Raw genomic sequence first — 20,191 nt, forward strand, 5'->3', positions numbered from 1 at the left:
TCTCTCTCTCTTTCTCTCTCTCTCTCTTTCTCTCTCCTCTTTCTCTCTCTTTCTCTTTCTCTCTCTTTCTCCCTCTCTCTCTCTCTCTCTCTCTCTCTCTCTCTCTCTCTCTCTCTCTCTTTTTCTCTCTCTCTCTCTCTCTCTCTTTCTCTTTCTCTCTTTTTCTTTCTCTCTCTCTCTCTCTTTTTCTCTCTCTCCCTCTCTTTCTCTCTCTCTCTCTTTCTTTTTCTCTCTCTCTCTCTCTCTCTCTCTCTCTCTTTTTCTCTCTCTCTCTTTCTCTTTCTCTCTTTTTCTTTCTCTCTCTCTCTTTTTCTTTCTCTCTCTCTCTCTCTTTTTCTCTCTCTCCCTCTCTTTCTCTCTCTCTCTCTTTCTTTTTCTCTTTCTCTCTCTCTCTCTCTCTCTCTCTCTCTCTCTCTCTCTCTCTCTCTCTTTTTCTTTCTCTCTCTCCCTCTCTCTTTCTTTCTCTTTCTTTCTCTCTCTCTCTCTCTCTCTCTCTCTCTCTCTTTCTCGCCTGGTTCCACTTCTTTTGTGGGTCAGTGTGTGCTCTTGTGGACAGGCCCCTCCTTTGGGGGGTGTCCTGGCCTCGGCCTTCGGCTTGCGTCTGGCTTGTTTAGGGTGTGCTGCTCCATGGTGTTGCCTGCTGCTGGCTATGCAGGCCTGCTTGTTCTGGTCCACTGTTGTGGCCTTTGATGTGTTCCCTTGTGCCCTTGCCTCTGGTTCCGCTGGGGCTTTGTGCGACTGTGCCTTTCTTCTTACGCCTGCGCTATTGGCGGTATAGCCGTTCCTGCCTTGTCCGCTGCATGCAGCAGAGGAGTGTTCAGCTGTTTCCTATCACTGTGTGTGTGTTTCTTACGGTGGGCCCTGCCTCCGGTTCTACCTCTTCTCCCTGGGGTTTGAGGTGGTTCTTCTGTTCCTTGAGGCTTTGCGGGCGCTGTCTGCCCCTACGGGGTGTTGGGCGCTTCTCCCTTGGTTGGGCTTAGGATATCCTGGCCTTCCCTTCTTGTCCCTGTGACATGTCCCCTGCTGTGTCTTTCCTGGTGGGGAGTCTCTCTCACAGGCCCTCCTCCCTTCTGGATATGGCTAGGGTATCTATTCTACGTTAAGGAATCTGCGGCTAGTAGTCTCTATCAGATGTACAAGTTACTTACCTTCCGTAACAATGTATCTGGTAGAGACGATTCTAGCCGCAGATTCCTTTACGACCCGCCCTTCCTCCCCATTCTGCAAGGACCCTCAGCTTGGTTTTCTGCACTCTCCTCCCTCTGGGTGGCTTGTATTCTGTGGGTGTCCTCTTCGTTTTCTTCCGGTCAGGTTGTCCGGTTCTGCTTGATTGTTCCCCCTCCCCTTTTTCTTTTGATACAGGGTTGGTTGGTTTCTGCGTGCCTTTGCATCCCTCCAGCTGGTTTCTCTCCAGTGTAGGGGCCTACGTTTGCTCTTTTTCCCTCTGTTGTTAGAGTTTCTGATCCCCTTGCGGTCTTCTACGTTGGGGATTCTTTTGCTGTGTGGTTTGTGGTGGCAGACTCTTTCTGTTACGGCGCTTTCACGTGCTTGTGCCTCCAGGATGGCTATCGCCTTGGCTTGCACGGTGGTTCCTCTGAGTGGTGCTCTGCGCTTTCCCTGCCATGGCTTCACTGCTATGGCCTTCTGGTACTTTAGTGCCAACTGGTGCTATTGCCTGGTCTTTCACAGTTGTTCCACAGAGTGGTGCTCTGCTCTTTCCCTGCTCTGGCTTTGCTGCTATAGCCTTCTGGTACCTTGGTGCCAACTGATGCTGTTCCTCACCTTTTGTTTCTCTCTGTTTTGTTTCTCTGGTTTTTTCGCACACTGTTCCCATGCTCTTCTCAGTTTTGTTGTGATGGCTCTGCGTTGTTGGGCGGAAAAGTTCTCCGAAGCAAACGGATATCAGCGTGCCGGGGTGGGGCTTATGTGACCTCGCTGACGTCAAGCCCGCGGAAGACGTCCGGGCGGAGTTGCGTGGTGTCCCCCTCCCCGGCGCGCAGAGATGCTGGGCAAGAAAGTTTTCCGGGTCCAGTATCACGTCTGGGGATAAGTCTACGTTAAGGAATCTGCGGCTAGAATCATCTCTACCAGATACATCGTTACCGAAGGTAAGAACTCCAGTTTGTCACAGGCACTGAACATCAGCTTAGCTCTATCCTTGACCATCATCCCATACTTCCAGACTCTGACAGCATTGATGTTCTTATCCTTCCTAACCCCTCTAGGGTCTAACTAAGCGCCAGTGTATTTCTGATCAATACTAAAATAGCCCTCTCTCCCCAAATAAGCTCAATGAGGAGCAGTTGATATTGCTACCTAGGCAAATGCCATTTCTTTGGGGTAAGCAAGCAGTAGCGGAGGCTTCAGTGTGGGATATTGGAAATAGGCCTTATTTATGCTGGACTCTCCATGAACTTTATCAGCAAGCTCCAGCGTGCACAAATCACAGCTCTCCAATTGATCTTCAGGCTAAAAAAGCATTGCCACATATCTCAATTTAGTAAATCTCTTCACTGCCTTGCTTTCCTTTAAGTTATCCCATTAAACCCAGACTTACACGAGGAGCAAGTGACCCAAGGATACTGAGTGCGATGAAGTGTAATAATGCACTTAATCAATAAGACAGTCAGTGTCGTGATTTCAGAGAGATGTAGTCCCAAAAATTAATTCTGAATACACATTTTGCTGGAGTTTTCTGGACTATTTGCAGACTGAAGAGCAGGTATTTTGACTATCTGTAGGTGAGTCAGTGGGTGTGATAGAGAATGGGAGTTGATGTTGGTATGCACTGAATATGAGACGTTATTTCGCATGCCATTACTTCGCATGCTATTACTACGCAGTTATTACTTCGCAATAACCATTACTACGCAAGTTTTTACTTTGCATACCATTACATTAAGAGTGTTAATGTATGCGAAGTAAAAACTTGCCTAGTAATAAAAATGGTATGCAGAATAACATGTCATATTTAAAAAAAAATGTTAAAAACACAACACTATAGAAAATACACTACCCTACACATCTAAAACACTACCAAAACACTACACTACTGAAACACCACTACACTACCCTAAATCACTACCCCTGCACTAACATACACATTCCCCTACTCCGTTCCCTACACTCATTCACTACCGATCACAACCCCCCGACACTACACTAAACACTAAAACAGTAAACTACAGTACTACAACACTACCCTAAACACTAAAACACTACCCCCAGCACGACCCTGCCCTTAGCCCCAGTCCTGTCCCTACTCTCAAACACTACCCTGCACAACCCCCGACACTACCCTAAACCCTAAAACACTACTCTGCACAACCCCCGACACTACCCTAAACCACTACCCTACACTACACTAACACCACAACACTACCCTAAACCCTAAAACACTACCCCCAGCACGACCCTGCCCCTACCCCCAGTCCTGTCCCTACTCCCAAACAATACCCTTCACGACCCCCTACACTACCCTACACCCAAATACACTACTCTGCACAACCCCCGACACTACCCTAAACCCTAAAACACTACCCTACACTACACTAACCCCACAACACTACCCTAAACACTACCCCCAGCACGACCCTGACCCTAGATCCAGTCCTGTCCCCTACTCTACACCAGACAAACACAGGTACACTACCCTGCACGACACCTGACACTACTCTACACTACACAAACACAAGTACACAACCCTACACAAGTACACAACCCTACACGACCCTACACAGCCCCACTTACCTCTTACCACGCGTGGTTCCAATCTTCTCCTCCTTCCTGCTTCCTCCGGCTTCCTCCGTCGTGGGCTTCCTACGTCCTCGCCTGCACCTGGAAAAGCAGCACCAGCAGCAGACCCGGTAAAGCACCAGCGGCAGACCCAGAAAAGCACCAGCAGCAGACCCTCTGAGCAAATGGCCGCCGTGACGACCTCCAAAAGTGGCACCCGCCCTCTACGCCTGCGTTGTACAACGCATGCGAAGTAACAGCTCGCGTACTAAAGGCGACGCGTTGTTACATCGCTTGCGTAGTAATGGTACGCTAACAAATGTCCGTGTATTAATGGATATTTCCCGTATGCACTACCAGTGCGTAATGTTCCTCTCAGATGTATGCCTATCTGCCTGCCCATCTTCCCACTTTGTAGTGCGCTGACAAACAGGAAGTGTGCACACCAAAAAAGAAAGGAATATGTTTTAATTTTAAAAAGTCTTTAGTTAAATGAAGGAAAGTATGTATTTCTCACTGCAACAGTGTGGTTGGGTTTTCAAAACTTGTTTGTCTGCAGAGCCTTAGTTCTGGCCTGTGTTTTTTAGATGTCTCCAGAATATTGGGAGTCAATAAAGGAAGGGTAATTGTTTTTGCCACCCTTTCTCCTTCATCTCTTCACCCCAGAGTTTCTGTCCCTTGCTGATGCCAGCCAGAGCCCTCACAAAAAGTATGTTCTATCTGCACCATGTGTGAATATTTTACGAATAATCGTACTGCACAAATTATGTTTTTAAAACAAAAATAATTTATCTTTGAGCATCACTTGAGGCTAGGATTGCCATCTGACTAGCATTTTAACCACCTGGCTGGGATTTTCATGACCAGTCAGGTTAAAAAAAATCAGAACCCTCATACTTAGGTATTTTTCTCCTTTGAAAATCAAACTTTAAGCAAGAAATCCAAGATGGAAACATGTCAGAAGTATTTAGAGCTGTCTAAACGGTTCCTAAATGATTTTAAAGCAAGTATCAATCAATCAATCACAGAATTTGTAGAGCGCACTACTTACCCATGAGGGTCTCAAGGTGCTGGGGGGAGAAAAAAGGGGGGGGGGGGGAGACGCTACTAGTCGAACAGCCAGGTCTTGAGTAGTCTCCTGAAGGTCAGCAGGTCCTGGGTCTGTCGTAGGCTCAGTGGAAGGGTGTTCCAGGTCTTGGCGGCGAGGTGGGAGAAGGATCTGCCGCCGGTGGTTGTTCTTCGGATGCACGGGACAGTGACGAGAGAGAGGTCGGCATAGCGGAGCTGGCGGTTAGGGACGTAGAAGAGGAGTCATCTGTCGAGGTAGGCTGGGCCGGTCTTGTGGAGTGCCTTGTGTGTGTGGATGAGGAGTTTGAAGGAGATTCTCCTGTCGACTGGGAGCCAGTGCAGGCTTCTTAGGTGGGGGGTGATGTGGCCGTGGCGTGGTATGTCGAGGATGAGGCGTGCAGAGGCGTTTTGAATGCGTTATAGTCGTTTGATGAGCTTGGACGGGGCTCCTGCTTAGAGGGCATTTCCGTAGTCTAGTCTGCTGCTGACGAGGGCCTGGGTGACTGTTCTTCTTGTATCTTTCGGGATCCACCTGTAGATCCTGCGGAGCATGCGGAGGGTGTTGAAGCAGGAGGAGGAGACGGCGTTGACTTGCTTGGTCATGGAGAGCATTAGGTCGAATATGACTCCTAAGTTGTGTGCGTGGTCGGTGGGTGTCTGGGCCGCCCCCAGTGCCGTCGGCCACCAGAAGTCGTCCCAGGCTGATGGGTTGGAGCCGAGGTTGAGGAACTGCGTCTTGTCAGTGTTCAGCTTTAGTCGGCTGCTCTTCATCCAATCGGCGACGGCCTCCATGCCTTTGTGGAGGGTGGGTTTGGCGGTGAGGGGTCCTTGGTGAGGTAGAGAATCCGTTGAGTGTCCTCGGCGTAGGAAATTATGTTGAGGTCGTGCTGTCGGGCTATGCGTGCGAGCGGGGCCATGTAGATGTTGAACAGTGTCGGGCTGAGGGATGAGCCCTGGGGTACGCCGCAGATGATCTCGGAGGCTTCGGATCGGAATGGGGGAGGCGGACTCTCTGTGTTCTGCCAGAGAGGAAGAAGGTGGTCCATTCATGGAGGTGTGCGCGTAGAGTGCGGTGGCAGACCGTGTCGAAGGCGGCGGAGAGGTCCAGCAGGATGAGGGCTGCGGTCTCGCCATTGTCCAGCAGGGTCCTGATATCGTCGTGGCCGTGATGAGGGCGGTCTCTGTGCTGTAATTGCTTCGGAACCCTGACTGGGATGGGTCCAGGATGCTGTTTTCTTCGAGGTATCGGGTTAGCTGTCTGTTGATGATCTTCTCTATGACCTTAGCTGGGAACGGGAGCAGGGAGATGGGCCGGAGGTTCTTGAGGTCCCTCGGGTCCGCCTTGGGTTTTTTGAGTAGGGCGTTGATCTCAGCGTGCTTCCAGCTGGGGAAGTAAGTTAGAAAATGTTTAATATGCCCATTTCCAAATTATTTCTGGGTAAGACACTTAAGGAGTCAAGAGTCCTACGTCTTTTATTCTGATGCTCTTTTCACATTGGCACCCTTTCACGTTTATGAGCACTTTATCACATTTACTTATTGTGGATTTTATTTGTGAGATTTTGTATATAGATTGCATTAACTAACAATTGATGTGAATGGTTCATGGGTTCTAGCCAGGTCATCAAATGTTTGTATACAACTTTTGTTTTATGTATTCTCTGTAAATAGCGGTTGCATCCACCAAGTTGCTATGCTTTGAATGAGTCGAGAGTGAACCATTGTTTTTTATATATTGCGCTTGTATCCCAGTCACCATCCCCATGCCTGTCACCATGCCCATCCCTGTCACAGCCTCATCCTTGTCACCTTCCACATTCCTGTCACCTTGCCTATGTGTGTCACACTATCCATCCCTGTCACACTCCTTTTGCCAATCAACCTCCTGATTTCTCATCTTCTCCTTCAGCCTTCCTATCCCTGTTGTTCTCCTGTTCATTTTCACCCACTCAGTCCCTTTCACCCTCCAATTCCTTGTCACACTCCCCTTACCTGTCACACTCCAGTGCCTGTCATCTTCCCCAGCCCGGTCATCACACTCCCAATACGTGTAGCACTCCCAAGCCCTGTCCCATTCCCGTACCTGTTTCACTCCCAGTCCCTGAGACTCTTCCCATCTCTGTCACACTCCAAGGGCTGTTTTCCCAGTCCCTGTTGCCTGTCCAATCCCTTTTATCATCCACACCTGTCTCACTCCAGCCTCTCTCACACTCCAAACTCCCAGTACCTGTCACATGTCCAGTTCTGGTCGCCCTCCTTATCCCTATCACCGTCTCCAACTCTGTAACATTCTCTATTCCTGCCACTCCCCATCCTTCCCACCCTTGCACAAAATTGGCACCCTGACATGACGGTGGTAATATTTTGAATATTCTGGGCCTTCATGGAACAGTAGCTGGCCATCCATGACATAGTGCTTGCCCTTGTGTAATTGTGTTAATTCTTGGCCTAGTGTGGGGATCCATGACACGTTGGTGCCCACCCTTAATGTTGGCCATGTCAAAATTATTAGACTTTTTGCCATATTGTGGACATTTATGGCATTAATCAATCAGGATTTATAAAGCGAGGCAAATCACCCGTGAGGGTCTCGAAGTGCTGGAATTGCTAGGTGCTTTGCAGAAAAAACTGAAAAACGAGGCAAAAGCAGGAGAAAACACTCAGAAAAAAGGGGGAGAGAAAGGTGAAAAAAGTAAAAAATGAGGCAAAAGCACTAGAAAGTACTCAGAAAAAGGGGGAGAGAAAGAAGATAGCAGTAAAAAAAAATGAGGCAAAAGCAGGAAATGCCCTAAATAAATCAAGGGGGAAGGAAGGAGAAAGCAATAAAAAAAGATGCAAAAGCAGGAAAGACATTCAGGACAACATAGGGAAAAGAAGGAGAAAGCAGGAAAAAATTAGGCAAAAGCAGGAACAGCACTCTGAAAAATAGGGGGAAAGGAAGGTGAAAGCAGTTAAAAAAAGAGGCAAAAGCAGGAAAGGCACTCAGAAAAACGGGGGGGGGGAGGAAGGAGGAATAATTTTTTTTAAAAATGGAAAAAGCCCTCGCAAAAATGGAGGAAAGGAAGGAGAAAATAGTAAAAAAAACTAGGCAAAAGCAGAAACACTCAGAAAAATTGAGAAAGCATTACAAAAAATTAGGCAAAAGCAGGAAAAGCACTAAGAAAAATAAGCGGGAAAAGAAAGCGAAAACAGTAAAAAAATGAAGGAAAAGCACTCAGGAAAACAGGCGTTAAGGAAGGAGAAAGCAGGAAAGGCCCTCAGAAAAACGTGGGGAAAGGAAGGAGAAAGATGTAAAAAATTAGGCAAAAAAGTAGGAAAAGCACCCAGAAAAACAAGTGGGAAAGGAATGAGAAAGCAGTAAAAACTGATGCTAAAGCAGGAAGAGCACTCGGAAAAACAGGGGGAAAGGAAGGAGAAAGCATTACAAAACGAGGGAAAAGCACTCCGAAAAAGGGGAAGGAAGGCAAAAACAGTAAAACAAAATAGGCAAAAGTCAGATAACCACTCGGAAAAACTGGGGGTATGAAGGAGAAAGAAGTATAAAAAAAAGTCGCAAAAGCATGAGGAAGCACTTCGAAAAATGAGTAGGAAGCAGAGTTTTGCAGCAGCATGGGACAGCTAGGCCTGGGCAAAGATAGCCCCCAACATTGGTAGGATAATACTCCTGGCATAATGATGGTAGTTCTGGGTGTATTGTGGTCATCCATGATGCTTTGGTGCTCATCCCTGATTGAAGACTGGCCATGACATACTAGTGGTAGGGATCCATGGCAGTATTGTGCACAGTCCTGTTATAATGCTAGCTCTTGCATAACTGTGGGGATTTGTAGCATTATTGTTTATTATAGACATTGTTTCATGTAATGGTGATACATATTCATGTAAGGCAAAATCTTTCCATGTGTTAAACAATGTTGTCTGGTGTTCAAATGGCATTTACTGAAAAATAAAAAGCTTATGACAAAATATGGCTTTTTTTTTTTTTATTTGAATTGTTTGGCCCAGATTAAAAAAAATGTATTTGGTAAATAAGTGTATATGATTTCAGAAACTGACAAGCCGATGTTTGAGGACACAATGATTGCAATTAATGCTGGGTTCAGAAAAACTTTTGCTGAATTTTCCCTTCATGCTGTCCAATTTTTTACATGACCGATGGAAGCATTTCAGTATCTATATTGATTAAGATGTTTATGATATTATGATTACTACTGTTTGAGTCTCAAGCCCGTATGGTTTGTAGTATATATCTGAAATATGTCTCTTTAAGATCTTCGTATTACTGCTGTCTGCAGCGTTAGAGTGAGAGTTTTGTGTAACATTTCATTTTTTTCACACTTCCCCTCTCTAATAGATTATCAGTGAGAAAGTATGACTTGCAATCAATGTCGAAGGTGGAGAATGGAACATTTAAGGATGTGGATTGTAGTAGTGGAAGACAATGCTATACATGTTTTAAAAACAGACTATGCAAAATGACATACCCATTTTCTTAAATTACTCTATCACTCATATTTTTTAGGGACGTTGTAATGAAATTGTGTTGAAAATAAACACTTTCGCCACACTTTTTTGGGGGAGAAAGAACCCCAAACACCCCTGGAGTGGGTCAGGCTTGCTTGTCTCACAATGTACGTACTGCTCTAGTTCATGAGTGCCTATTCAGAGCCTATCGATTTTTAGCAAATTTGAGTACAAGTTAGATTCTAAAATGCACTATTTGGTCCAATTATAAAAAATAAATTTTGAGAGTATGCCCTCTCCTGAAAACCTCTTGAGGAATTCAGGCTTGCTCTCCGTGTGCAGTTTGTACTGAAAATGTATCCCCACCACTCTTCACTGCTGCCCTTTCTTTCACACCCACTCCCTAGTGCTGCCCCTCCCTCTTTTTGCAAATTCAGCATTCTTGTTTGACTATGATGCCCTTCGAAGAGTTGTTCCCTGACCTAAAAACCTGTCTCTGTCACTGATTTTTATCTTCAAACTTATGCTTCGAAGCTCAAAATTCTCTAGTGCTTTAAGACAGCATGCTCTAGCCAACAAGGGTTCCATGAGGCCAGATAATTGAAGTCAAGTATCACCTGGTAGCCTTGCAATTCCTACCTAAAAGCCAAACTAGAAGATGTTGGCCTCCGAGGTAGCATCTTATTTGGGGAGCGGTGGGATCATTTCCCAATCCATCAGAGGGCTTAATAAATGACTAAGTCCCAACCTTTGAAGATGCAGAGGAACATTCTTACTGGTCGCTCATTACTTCATAATTGGAAGGAGACCTAAAGTTAAAATCAATTTTTAACGAGAAACAGTGCAGTAATTGGGTGATTTGTGGGATCTTTGTAACTGTGTACCCTTTCAAAATTATTTTAAGAATCACTGTTGCGACAGTGGTAGATCAGTATTTTTCACTACTATATTAGGCTGGATATGGAATTCATTTTTTAAAGGTACATATTATTAACTCTTAGACCGGTGCCTTGCTCTTAAAGGTGAGAATTACGATGAAAATAATATTATAGCTAACTAATTTTGACTGGAGGTGACCAATTCTATGTTGGATTAGTTAAAGTGCAGTTGCGGTTCTATGGAGTGTTGTACTAAGGAGGTAAGACTTTAATTTGTGCCAAGGAACTGGTAGTTGACTTGATGTATTGTCTTCCTACAGAACAGTCTCTTGGTGTTTGCCGGCCTGGCTGATGGACTTGTTGCTGTGTTCACAGTAGCACAGGGAATTCCAGTTGACAGCGGTTCCTACATTTGTTCTCACACAGCCAACAAGTCTGCATTCAAGATTGCGGATGATGATCCCAGACAGAACCCTTACCCTGTACATGCCATGCAAGTCACTACAAGCACTTCTGAAGTTTGGTACAGCAATGGGCCAGGCATCCTCATCATAGATTGCCTAATGATAGAGATAACGAAACGAATAGAGCCTTTTAGCGCACCTTCTTCCATTAAGTCGATCGTCTGCAGTTTGGGTTGTGACGGTGATGAGTTCATTTGGTGCCTTGATGATCAAACAAACTCGTTGGTTATGTTTCATGTGGCAACGTACCAGCTCTGTGCGCGATACTGCTGTGGAGATGGTAGTCCCTTGAGAGGGGTGTTTACGATACAGTTGTCCCCTGAAGTAATTCCTGAACGCCTCTCTTTAGGTTCACCCAACAGGAAAGTGTTGGACACAAATGGTTCAGCAGACATGACTATTATCTTTAGCGAAGAAGGTGGCACTCAGCTATTAAACCATCAAGACTCACTTACGGACTACGTTTCATTATCTTCATACTCCTCCCCTACACCCAATAGAATTACACCCTCATCTTCCAGTCTGTTAAGTTCGCCGGTTAGCTCGTCTAGTATACCCTTTTCCACAGACTGTGAGGAACCTGCCCTGGAACTGAATCTTGGTCCTGTCATGCCAGAAAGCAGCGAAATGCCAACCGCTGAGAATATGCTTTATTTACAAGCCACAAAGATCCTTGCTGTAAAAGACCTACTCTGGATTCCCAGGTAAGCCACCCTGTACAACAAGTATTTTACTGAGTTTGTAAGTGGGAAAACATATGAGTGTTTATGCCTTGTTGTGTGTAGTGAGACTATATGGTTGGGTACTGTGAAACCAGAACTGAGCACCAATCCAGGTTCTCCAATGGCCAAATTAGTGATGCACAAAAATCCCTTTCTTCCATTTACGTTGGTTCCCTTTTCTACAAATAGTGAGCATGAAAGTCAGTTCACCAAAAGACCAGGTGTTGCGGAAGTGACATCACACGCCATTTGACCCTTACGTTCACTTACACGCATGCTTGCACATACTCACATTCACACGCATACTCTCTCTCATAAACACACCCTCACCTGCAAGCATGCACACAACATACATTTAAAAAAACATGTTTTGCTTACTTCATTTTTTATTACACTGTTAGTGAATAATATAATAGTATTCACTATTTGCGTAATAAAATGAATGGACAAAAAAACAAGGAAAGTGGAGCCCCAGCCGACATCCATAGAGGCGAGCTGTCCCTGTGGTCCTGGCACTTATTTTGGCACCTCTGAGGCCAGACATCGCAAACGCAGTTCCAGAAGTCGTAAGGCGCAAGCGAGGGGTCTTTGGTGAGATCTCCCAGTGATCCCTTAATGACGTCCATGATAGTGAGACTACCTAGAAGTGATTCCGTTTGCAGTCTGCCACTATTAACCAATACTCAGTAAAAATCAAGTGTTACTGAGGAACTATAAGAAACATTCAAATTGCGTTCAGAATACACACATTGTTAAAGGATAAGCAGACCGTCCAGCATTTCGCAATTCACGAAATTTCTGTGAAATTGGCTAAGGAGCGCAATGGCTGCAATATTTACATTATGGCATGCGAAAAATGGTCTCCCGGCAGATCGCAAAAAAAATGGTGAGTTGCTATTTGCTGTACGCACAAACGTCATTACATGCGGCTGGACAGCCGTAATAGCAGCTTGCTGCTACATTACAGTAAATAACTACTAACAAGTATACGTACTTTCAGCACGAGTACGTGATGTCTAAGGATATGTTGTCACCATACAAAAAAAAGGGTCCAAAGGGAAGGTGAGGTGAAAGAAGGGGAGGAGCAGGCCCTCATTAGGAAGAAGTATTACAAGACATGTCTCTCCTTTGCAGGTATTTCTCAGGCGTGTCGTCTGTGCTGAAGAGTTTGAGACCTGTACATAACAGGACATGTGAACACCTGTGTTCCTCAGATATCCCAGGCTGTGAGAATGTGAATGGGAGGGGGGCAGGGAGGAGGCCTTGAATCATCACAGAGGAATGCTTACTTTTTCACATCACGTCCTAGCGGCACAGGTCAAGCACTGCTTCTATTTTGTGTCTTTTTGCAGCAGAGTGGTTCGGGGAGGGGGGCAGCATCTGTTTGCATGTGTTTTCCAAGTCTGAAGACTAAAAAAATGTAGAATGTGAAACTGATACTACAGAGAAATTAGGTTTTCTACACGTTTTGGACCAAATTTGTGGCTTATTATTTTAAGCTAGTGTGCACTTTCTTGAAAAAGGAAAACGTGTAATGGAGAGTTATTATTTAGACACAAAGAAACTACTACATTATAAATAAAATGCATTTCAACTAGTATTTTTTTCACGCTAAATAAATGGAATGTAGCGGCAGACTCAGAATGGTGAATAGTTTATAGGAAAGTAAAACTTTCCATCTTTATTTAAGTGTAATTGTTTAGAATTTGCAGGAATATTGTGAAAGCAAAAGAACAACTGACCCAGACGTGCTTTTATATTTTCTAGATTCAGGCATGACTACCACAGCCAGTCAGGTATTTGTACTGCATTTGGGATTTATAGTTGTGTGTGTGTGTATGTATGTATGTATGTATGTATGTATGTATGTATGTATGTATATATATATATATATATATATATATATATATATATATATATATATATATATATATATATATATATATTCACTGAAAAAACCATAGGTTTCAGGGACGTTATAGTTAGAAATTAGCATTTAAAAAAACGTAGAAATTCACTGAAAAAGCCACAGCTTTCAGGGACGTTATAGTTAGTTGGACATTTCACTTGTACAAAACCAGAGAAATTCGTCCGTTATAGTTAGTTCAGGTAAATATAACTCATGCCCCCGCAATGCACTGCTGATGACGTCACATATTACATCATTCATGACCTGGTCAGTGACATAACTGATGACATCTCAAATGACATCACTGATGACATCATCCAGTGACTGTGTGTTTCTATAAAGCTTAAATATGTTTTATATATATGCTAAGGAGTATTGAAGAATGAGTGGGTGTATAAATGTATGGATGGATGATTTAGTAGGTGCGTGACTGACTGTATAAGTGAGTGATTAAATGTGTCTTACTGAATGCATGGGTAAGTGACTGATACAGACATTCACACAGTTTAGTTTGTCAGTTGGTGTGTAAGCGGTTGCATGGGTTGGTGAGTAGCTAAATGAGGATCTATATGGGTTATTGATTGGTTGTCTGAGTATCTGTATGGGTGCCTGAGTGTCTGTGTGTGTGGGTGGGTGGGGGGAGTGACTCTGTGCATAGATGTGTGAGTGGATGATTCACTGGGTGTATGGGTTCAAGAGTGTGTCTGTGAAGGGCTGTATGGGTGGGTGAGTGTATGTATGGGTGTGTTGGTGAGTGAATGGATGCCTCAGTGGTACACGTGTGAGTAACTGCATAAGTGAAAGGCAGTATATGTGAGTGTTGGTGTGTATAAATGACTATATGTGAGAGTGAGTGATTGTGAGAGTGGCTGTATGGATCAGTGTGTACTTGTATTAGTTATTGTATAATAGTGTAAGTATGTGTTAGTATATGTTTGAATAAGTGATGTGGTGTGTGTATAACTGTATAGGTGAGTAAATGGGAGTGATTGATTCTTTGCATGACTGACTAGGTGTGTGAGTTACTCTGGATGAGTGGCGGTGTGTGTGTTTGTATAGATATATGAGTGCATATGATAATGCCGTATTGATGGTTGACTGCATGTATGAGTGACTGTATGGGTGAATGAGTGGATGTGCGTGTAGACCTAGGAATTGGTGAGTGGGTATGTACTAACTGGTATTGGTGTGTCTATGGTTTCGAAAATGGTAGTCTGTAATTTAGAGTGGGTGTATCAAAGGTTATATTAATGTATGAGGAGGTGCATCAGATTATCACGAGGTTTATGTCATCAGTGATGTGATTTGAGATGTCATCAGTGATGTCACTGACCATGTCATGAATGATGTAATATGTGACGTCATCAGCAGTGCATTGCGGGGGCGCGAGTTATAGTTAGCTGAACTAACTATAACGGCCAAATTTCTCTGGTTTTGTATGAGTGAAATGTCCAACTAACTATAACGTCCCTGAAACCTGTGGGTTTTTTTAGTGGATTTCTAAGGTTTTGTAAATGTTAATTTCTAACTATAACGTCCCTGAAACCTATGGTGTTTTCAGTAAATTTCAAAGGTTTTTTAAATGCTAATTTCTAACTATAACATCCCTGAAACCTATGGTTTTTTCAGTGAATTTCCATGGTTTTTTAAATGCTCATTTCTAACTATGCCTACAAAGGTAGGACATGTGAAGAAAGAGGACGAAAAGCGCAGAAAGAAGCAAGACAAATACAGAAAGAGGCAACAGAAGTCCAGAAAGATGAAGAAAGGTGCAGGAAAAAGCAAGAGATGTGCAGAAAGAACCATCAGAGAAGCAGAAAGTCCTCCTATGCCCCCAACTTTTTGCTGACGGGTACTGGTGGTAACTGACTGACTAACCAGGCCTAGAGCCAGTGCTAAGCTAAAAGACACTTAAAATACAGTGAAAACACCTACATACACTAGGGAACACTATGCGTTGGGGTACCCCTGTGATTAGCATGACCTCCTCTGTATATGCCATGAGTTAGTGCCTGGGTCATTGCATGAGTACATGGGTAGTGACTGGATGATTAGAGTACTGCGAGGAGAGTGCATGGTGAATTTATAAGTGCTTGGGTTTTGGCGGAGTGATTGGATAAGTACATGGTGCTCGCTGGGTGATTGGATGAGTGCATGAGTAGTGACGGGGTGAAGGTTGGACTGCATGGGTAGTGCTCAGGGTATTGTATCAGTGCATGAGTTAGTGCATTGGTCATTGCATGAGTGCATGGGTACTGACTGGATGATTAGACTATTGCAAGGAGAGTGCATGGTGAATTTATAAGTACTTGGGTTTTGGCGCAGTGAATAGATAAGGACATGGAACTGGCTGTGGTGATGTGTAGTGACAAGGAGATGGCTGGACTGCATCAGTAGTGCTCAGGGGATTGTATCAGTGCATGGGTTAGTGCCTGGGTCATTGCATGAGTACATGGGTAGTGACTGGATGAGACAAGGAGATGGCTGGACTGCATCAGTAGTGCTCAGGGGATTGTAGCAGTGCATGTGTGAGTGCCTGGGTCATTGCATGAGTCCATGGGTAGTGACTGGATGATTAGAGTACTGCGAGGAGAGTGCATGGTGAATTTATAAGTGCTTGTGTTTTGGCACAGTGATTAGATAAGTACATGGTGCTCGCTGGGTGATTGGAGGAGTGCATGGGTAGTGACAGGGCGATGGCTGGACTGCATGGGTAGTGCTCAGGGTATTGTAGCAGTGCGTGAGTTAGTGCATGGGTCATTGCATGAGTGCATGAGTACTGATTGGATGATTAGACTACTGCAAGGAGAGTGCATGGGTTTTGACAGAGTGATTGAATAAGCACACACATGTCACATCAGGCCCGACCCCTCACTTCACCACTGTGCAAACGTGCCCTCTGGCGGGTTTTAAGTTGGGGATTAATTCCCCTTGAATCCTGAGGGTCCCTGGGGGCCAACTAGCCCACCAGGTACCTCCAGTAAGCGCCACAGAGCTGCGTTGCAGAGAGGTGGTTCAAGGCCATGCCCCTTTTTACACCTCTCTGCAACGCTGCTCTGTGGCGCTTACTGGAGGTACCTGGGGGGCTAGTTCGACCCAAGAGACCCTCAGGAATCAAGGGGACTTAATCCCCCAATTTACAACGTGCCAGAGGGCCTGTTTGCACAGGGGTGAAGGGAAGGGGTTGGGCCTGGTGTGACAAGTGTGCAAACACGCCCCGTGGCGCGTTTTAAGTTGGGGGGATTAATTCCCCTTGATTCCTGAGGGTCTCTTGGGTCGAACTAGCCCACCAGGTACCTCCAGTAAGCACTACAGAGCTGCGTTGCAGAGAGGTGGTCCGAGTCCACGCCCCTTTTTTACACCTCTCTGCAACGCAACTCTGTTGCGCTTACTGAAGGTACCTGATGGGCTAGTTGGCCTCCAGGGACCCTCAGGATACAAGGTGACTTAATCCCCCAACCTTTGTTTCACTTTTTTCTTGTGACTCAGTTCTACCGAGTCACAAGATGGCTGCCAACACTTCCTGGTTTGGAGTGTTGGCAGCCAATTAGAATGAAGCTCGTGGTCGGGAGGGTTTGCGAACCCACCACGGCCATAGATATCGCAACTTTTAATTTTTGAATTGCTCAGCAACTGCTGAACTGATTTACACCATTTAATTAAAAGGTCGCTTTCTGAACCAAGCGCTACCTTTTTGCCAAATTTGGTGTAATTCTGTTCAGAAGTTCGGGCTGTAGGCTTGGCTAAAGTTTCCTATGGAAATTAACATAGCACACTTTTTGGGACCCCCCTTTTTTCTCAGCCCCCGCTTGATGAATCACCCCCAAACTTTCAGGATAGGAGCTGACCTGGATAGACCTTTTTTTTTTTTAAAGAATTTTGCGAAGATTCGTCAAACGGCGCTAAAGTTATTAGCAATTCAAAAAACGCATTTCCTATGGAAACTAGGTTCTAACTATAACTACCTACTGGCGACCGCCAGTAGGTAATATATATATATAAACCAATCATAAAATAGGACTTCAGATCCTGGCATCATTAGTACAACTCTGGACAGTGGGAGCTGCTACACGTACGCACCTGGGAAACTTGTGAGGTGTCTTCCTTTAGGTAAACCCTCCAGCATTTTGCGATTCACGAATTTACCGCGAAATCAGCTAAGGAGTGCGATGGCCACAATATTTCCCATTATGGCCGCGAAAAATGGTCTCTCGGCATATAGTAAAAAAAATGGGTAGTTCTTATTGGCTGTACGCACAAATGTGTTTTCAGTGGTGTTTGCTTGTTGGACCATCTCCTAGTCGATGCCTGCTGTTTGAGTGACATTTGCGCTTCCAAACATTTTGCCTTTTGAGGCATTTCAGAGTTAAGCTAATGTCGGTAGTTTAAGTGATGTTGGTACTTAAAAATGTTAGCACAGCATCTGCGAGCTTCGTCAAAACCGACCCACTTCTCCATGGTCAGGGGTGTCTCTCACATCTCCATGGTCAGGGGTGTCTCTCACATCTCCATGGTCAGGGGTGTCTCTCACATCTCCATGGTCAGGGGTGTCTCTCACATCTCCATGGTCAGGGGTGTCTCTCACATCTCCATGGTCAGGGGTGTCTCTCACATCTCCATGGTCAGGGGTGTCTCTCACATCTCCATGGTCAGGGGTGTCTCTCACATCTCCATGGTCAGGGGTGTCTCTCACATCTCTATGGTAAGGGGTGTCACTGACGTCTCCATGGCCAGGGGTGTCTCTGGGTTCTCCCTGTGCTATTGCGCTTGGCTTACCTATGCTACAGAATGTTACCACTAAAGAGAATATAGCAAAAAAAACGCACTCAGACAGTTTATAATGCACATTTCAAAATTAAATACTCTGCTAAATCAGTTTACATTGATTTAAGGCTGAAAAGGAATGATTACAAGTAAAATAAAGTGCCGCAATAATGCTGCAAAATTTTAATTTTTGTGCCACTAATTTTATGTTTTTGAGCCGATAAATTCGCAAATCTATGCTGCTATATCCTTGATGGTCTGTCCCTGTAATGCTAAGTTGAGCCCAAAAAAAAATATGGGTTGATTGATACATTATTATTACAGAACTTTGAAGTTTTGAGCGTTCTTAGGGGTGAGATCTAATTAGCCCACTTGAATACATCAAAGGAAGTGATGTCAGAAAATCTTTCACATCTTTGGCAGTGCAAGAAATGACATCTGTAAACTGGCAATGATAGCAAAATAAATATAAAATAAGGAAAATAACTCCCAACTAACAAAATATCAAAATCATGGCTTACAAGCATAGTGGAGTAGCATTCTGATGTGTCCAAATGGGCTCTTCTTGTAAATGTAAGATGCCTGTAAGGGGGGTCCTTACTAATAGGATTGCTTTGTGAATCCTTCAGAGACTGAGCTGCTCGGCCCATCATAGAGTTCTGGATAGAATCACACTTCAAGCTTATGTTTTAGCCATTAAGCCATGATTGCTAGGTGTATAAGCTCAACCAATGTGTGAGACTCAGTCGCAATGAGTGAGACTTGAGACCTCTGCTGTTGAGTGCTCCATCCTTGCAACCAGTCACACATTTTTACCAAACGGATACATTATTAGAGGTGCATTACTTTAGCAAGCAATAGGATTAACAGATTTATATTCTTCTTTCGATTTAAGTATTTAAAAGTTCCACAGAGTATTATTTTCTGTCTTTTTTTACAGCCGTTGAAGGGAAATTGAAGTGGATAGACCTTGCATCATCTCTTCATGCACACATTGTTAAAGGTCTTGTTGGACTTGGCCCTTCTGGCAGGTTCACCCCTGAACTTTTTGCTTTTTATTGGTGACTTGGTGTGGTGATTTGTTTGGTTCCTGCGCACTTTCCCTGTGTCCCAGGGTAAAGTGCGTGCGTGCTCTGAGTGCATGTGGTGAGATAGGCCTGCCCTCCCATAGGAATGCATGGGGAATGTATGTGTCCCTAGTAGTTCCTGAGGTGTGGGGTGTGCAGGCCCGAGTTTGGTATGTGCGGACTCGTGGGAGTGAATGCTGCGCGATGATGTGTGCGGCGTGCATGTACCTAGTGTGGAAGTGCCACTTCTAGAAGTGGGCACTTCTGTGTGCAGTGCGTCTGGCGTGTGATTGGCTGGAGCTGGCTGGTGAGCCTGGCTCCAGGAGTCTGGTTGGGTCTGCCCCAGTGGTGAGTGGGAGATTAGCATGCTGATGGCTGGGGAGGAGTGCACCTTGGACCTGAATAGGGCAGGGTTTTCCCCACACACTGCTGGCTCCGCCCCCTGTGGTGCGACTGACGACCCTAGCCCTGCCAGTGAATAGAGTGAGGGGCTGAGCACATCAAGGGTGCTCCCCAACCAGCTGCGACCGGTTTTCCCCCTCACCCTGAACCCAGACAAAGGGATTTGGTGTATAAAAAGGGGCTGTGTCCCCTTACAAAATGTTCTTGTTCTGTCTTGAATCTACCAGGGGCGTGCTGCTGCTGGGGCCCAGGGGGAAGGCTTGCCTCCCTGGGCCCTGCCCAGCCCCTGGATGTCCTGGATATTGGAGGACTGTACCTCTAGCGCCTGGTGAGCGCTTTATTGCTGGTTCTCCCTTGGATCCTGACAGAGGGGGGCTCGCTGCTGGTGGGGCCCAGGAGGGACCGCCATGGGGTCCACCTCCCTGCTGGAGGACCCTGTGTGCTGGCCCCTGGGCCCTGCTTTGCCCCCTGGATGCCTTCAGGACCTCTTGGACCATTTTGCTGGTCCTTTAAGCCTTCTAGCGCCTGGGAGCGCTGAAATCGGGCTCCTGACGGAGAACTGGAGCTCTGCAGCATGCTGCTGCCTATTGCCTGAGGGATTCCCCCGTCATGGCTGCCGAGCGGGAGCCCACCCCGCATTATATTTTAATTTGCGGGTGCCACCCCGCTTTATATATTCCTTTGCGGGTGCCCACCCCGCTGTGGCGCTGTTTCATCT

General features: G+C 45.4%; 1 protein-coding gene across 2 annotated transcripts in view; it reads left to right on the forward strand.

The window, feature by feature from the left end:
* LRRK1 (leucine rich repeat kinase 1) overlaps positions 1 to 20,191 on the forward strand; it is an 800,699-nt gene that overhangs the window by 703,662 nt on the left and 76,846 nt on the right. For both annotated transcript variants that reach the window (XM_085644543.1, XM_085644544.1), the window contains exon 32: positions 10,466 to 11,313. In XM_085644543.1, coding sequence (XP_085500669.1) covers positions 10,466 to 11,313 — 848 coding nt within the window. The remainder of the gene's footprint in view (positions 1 to 10,465; positions 11,314 to 20,191) is intronic.

This window comes from Triturus cristatus, chromosome 3_1 (assembly GCF_964204655.1).
Source record: "Triturus cristatus chromosome 3_1, aTriCri1.1, whole genome shotgun sequence".
Taxonomy (NCBI): Eukaryota; Metazoa; Chordata; class Amphibia; order Caudata; family Salamandridae; genus Triturus; species Triturus cristatus.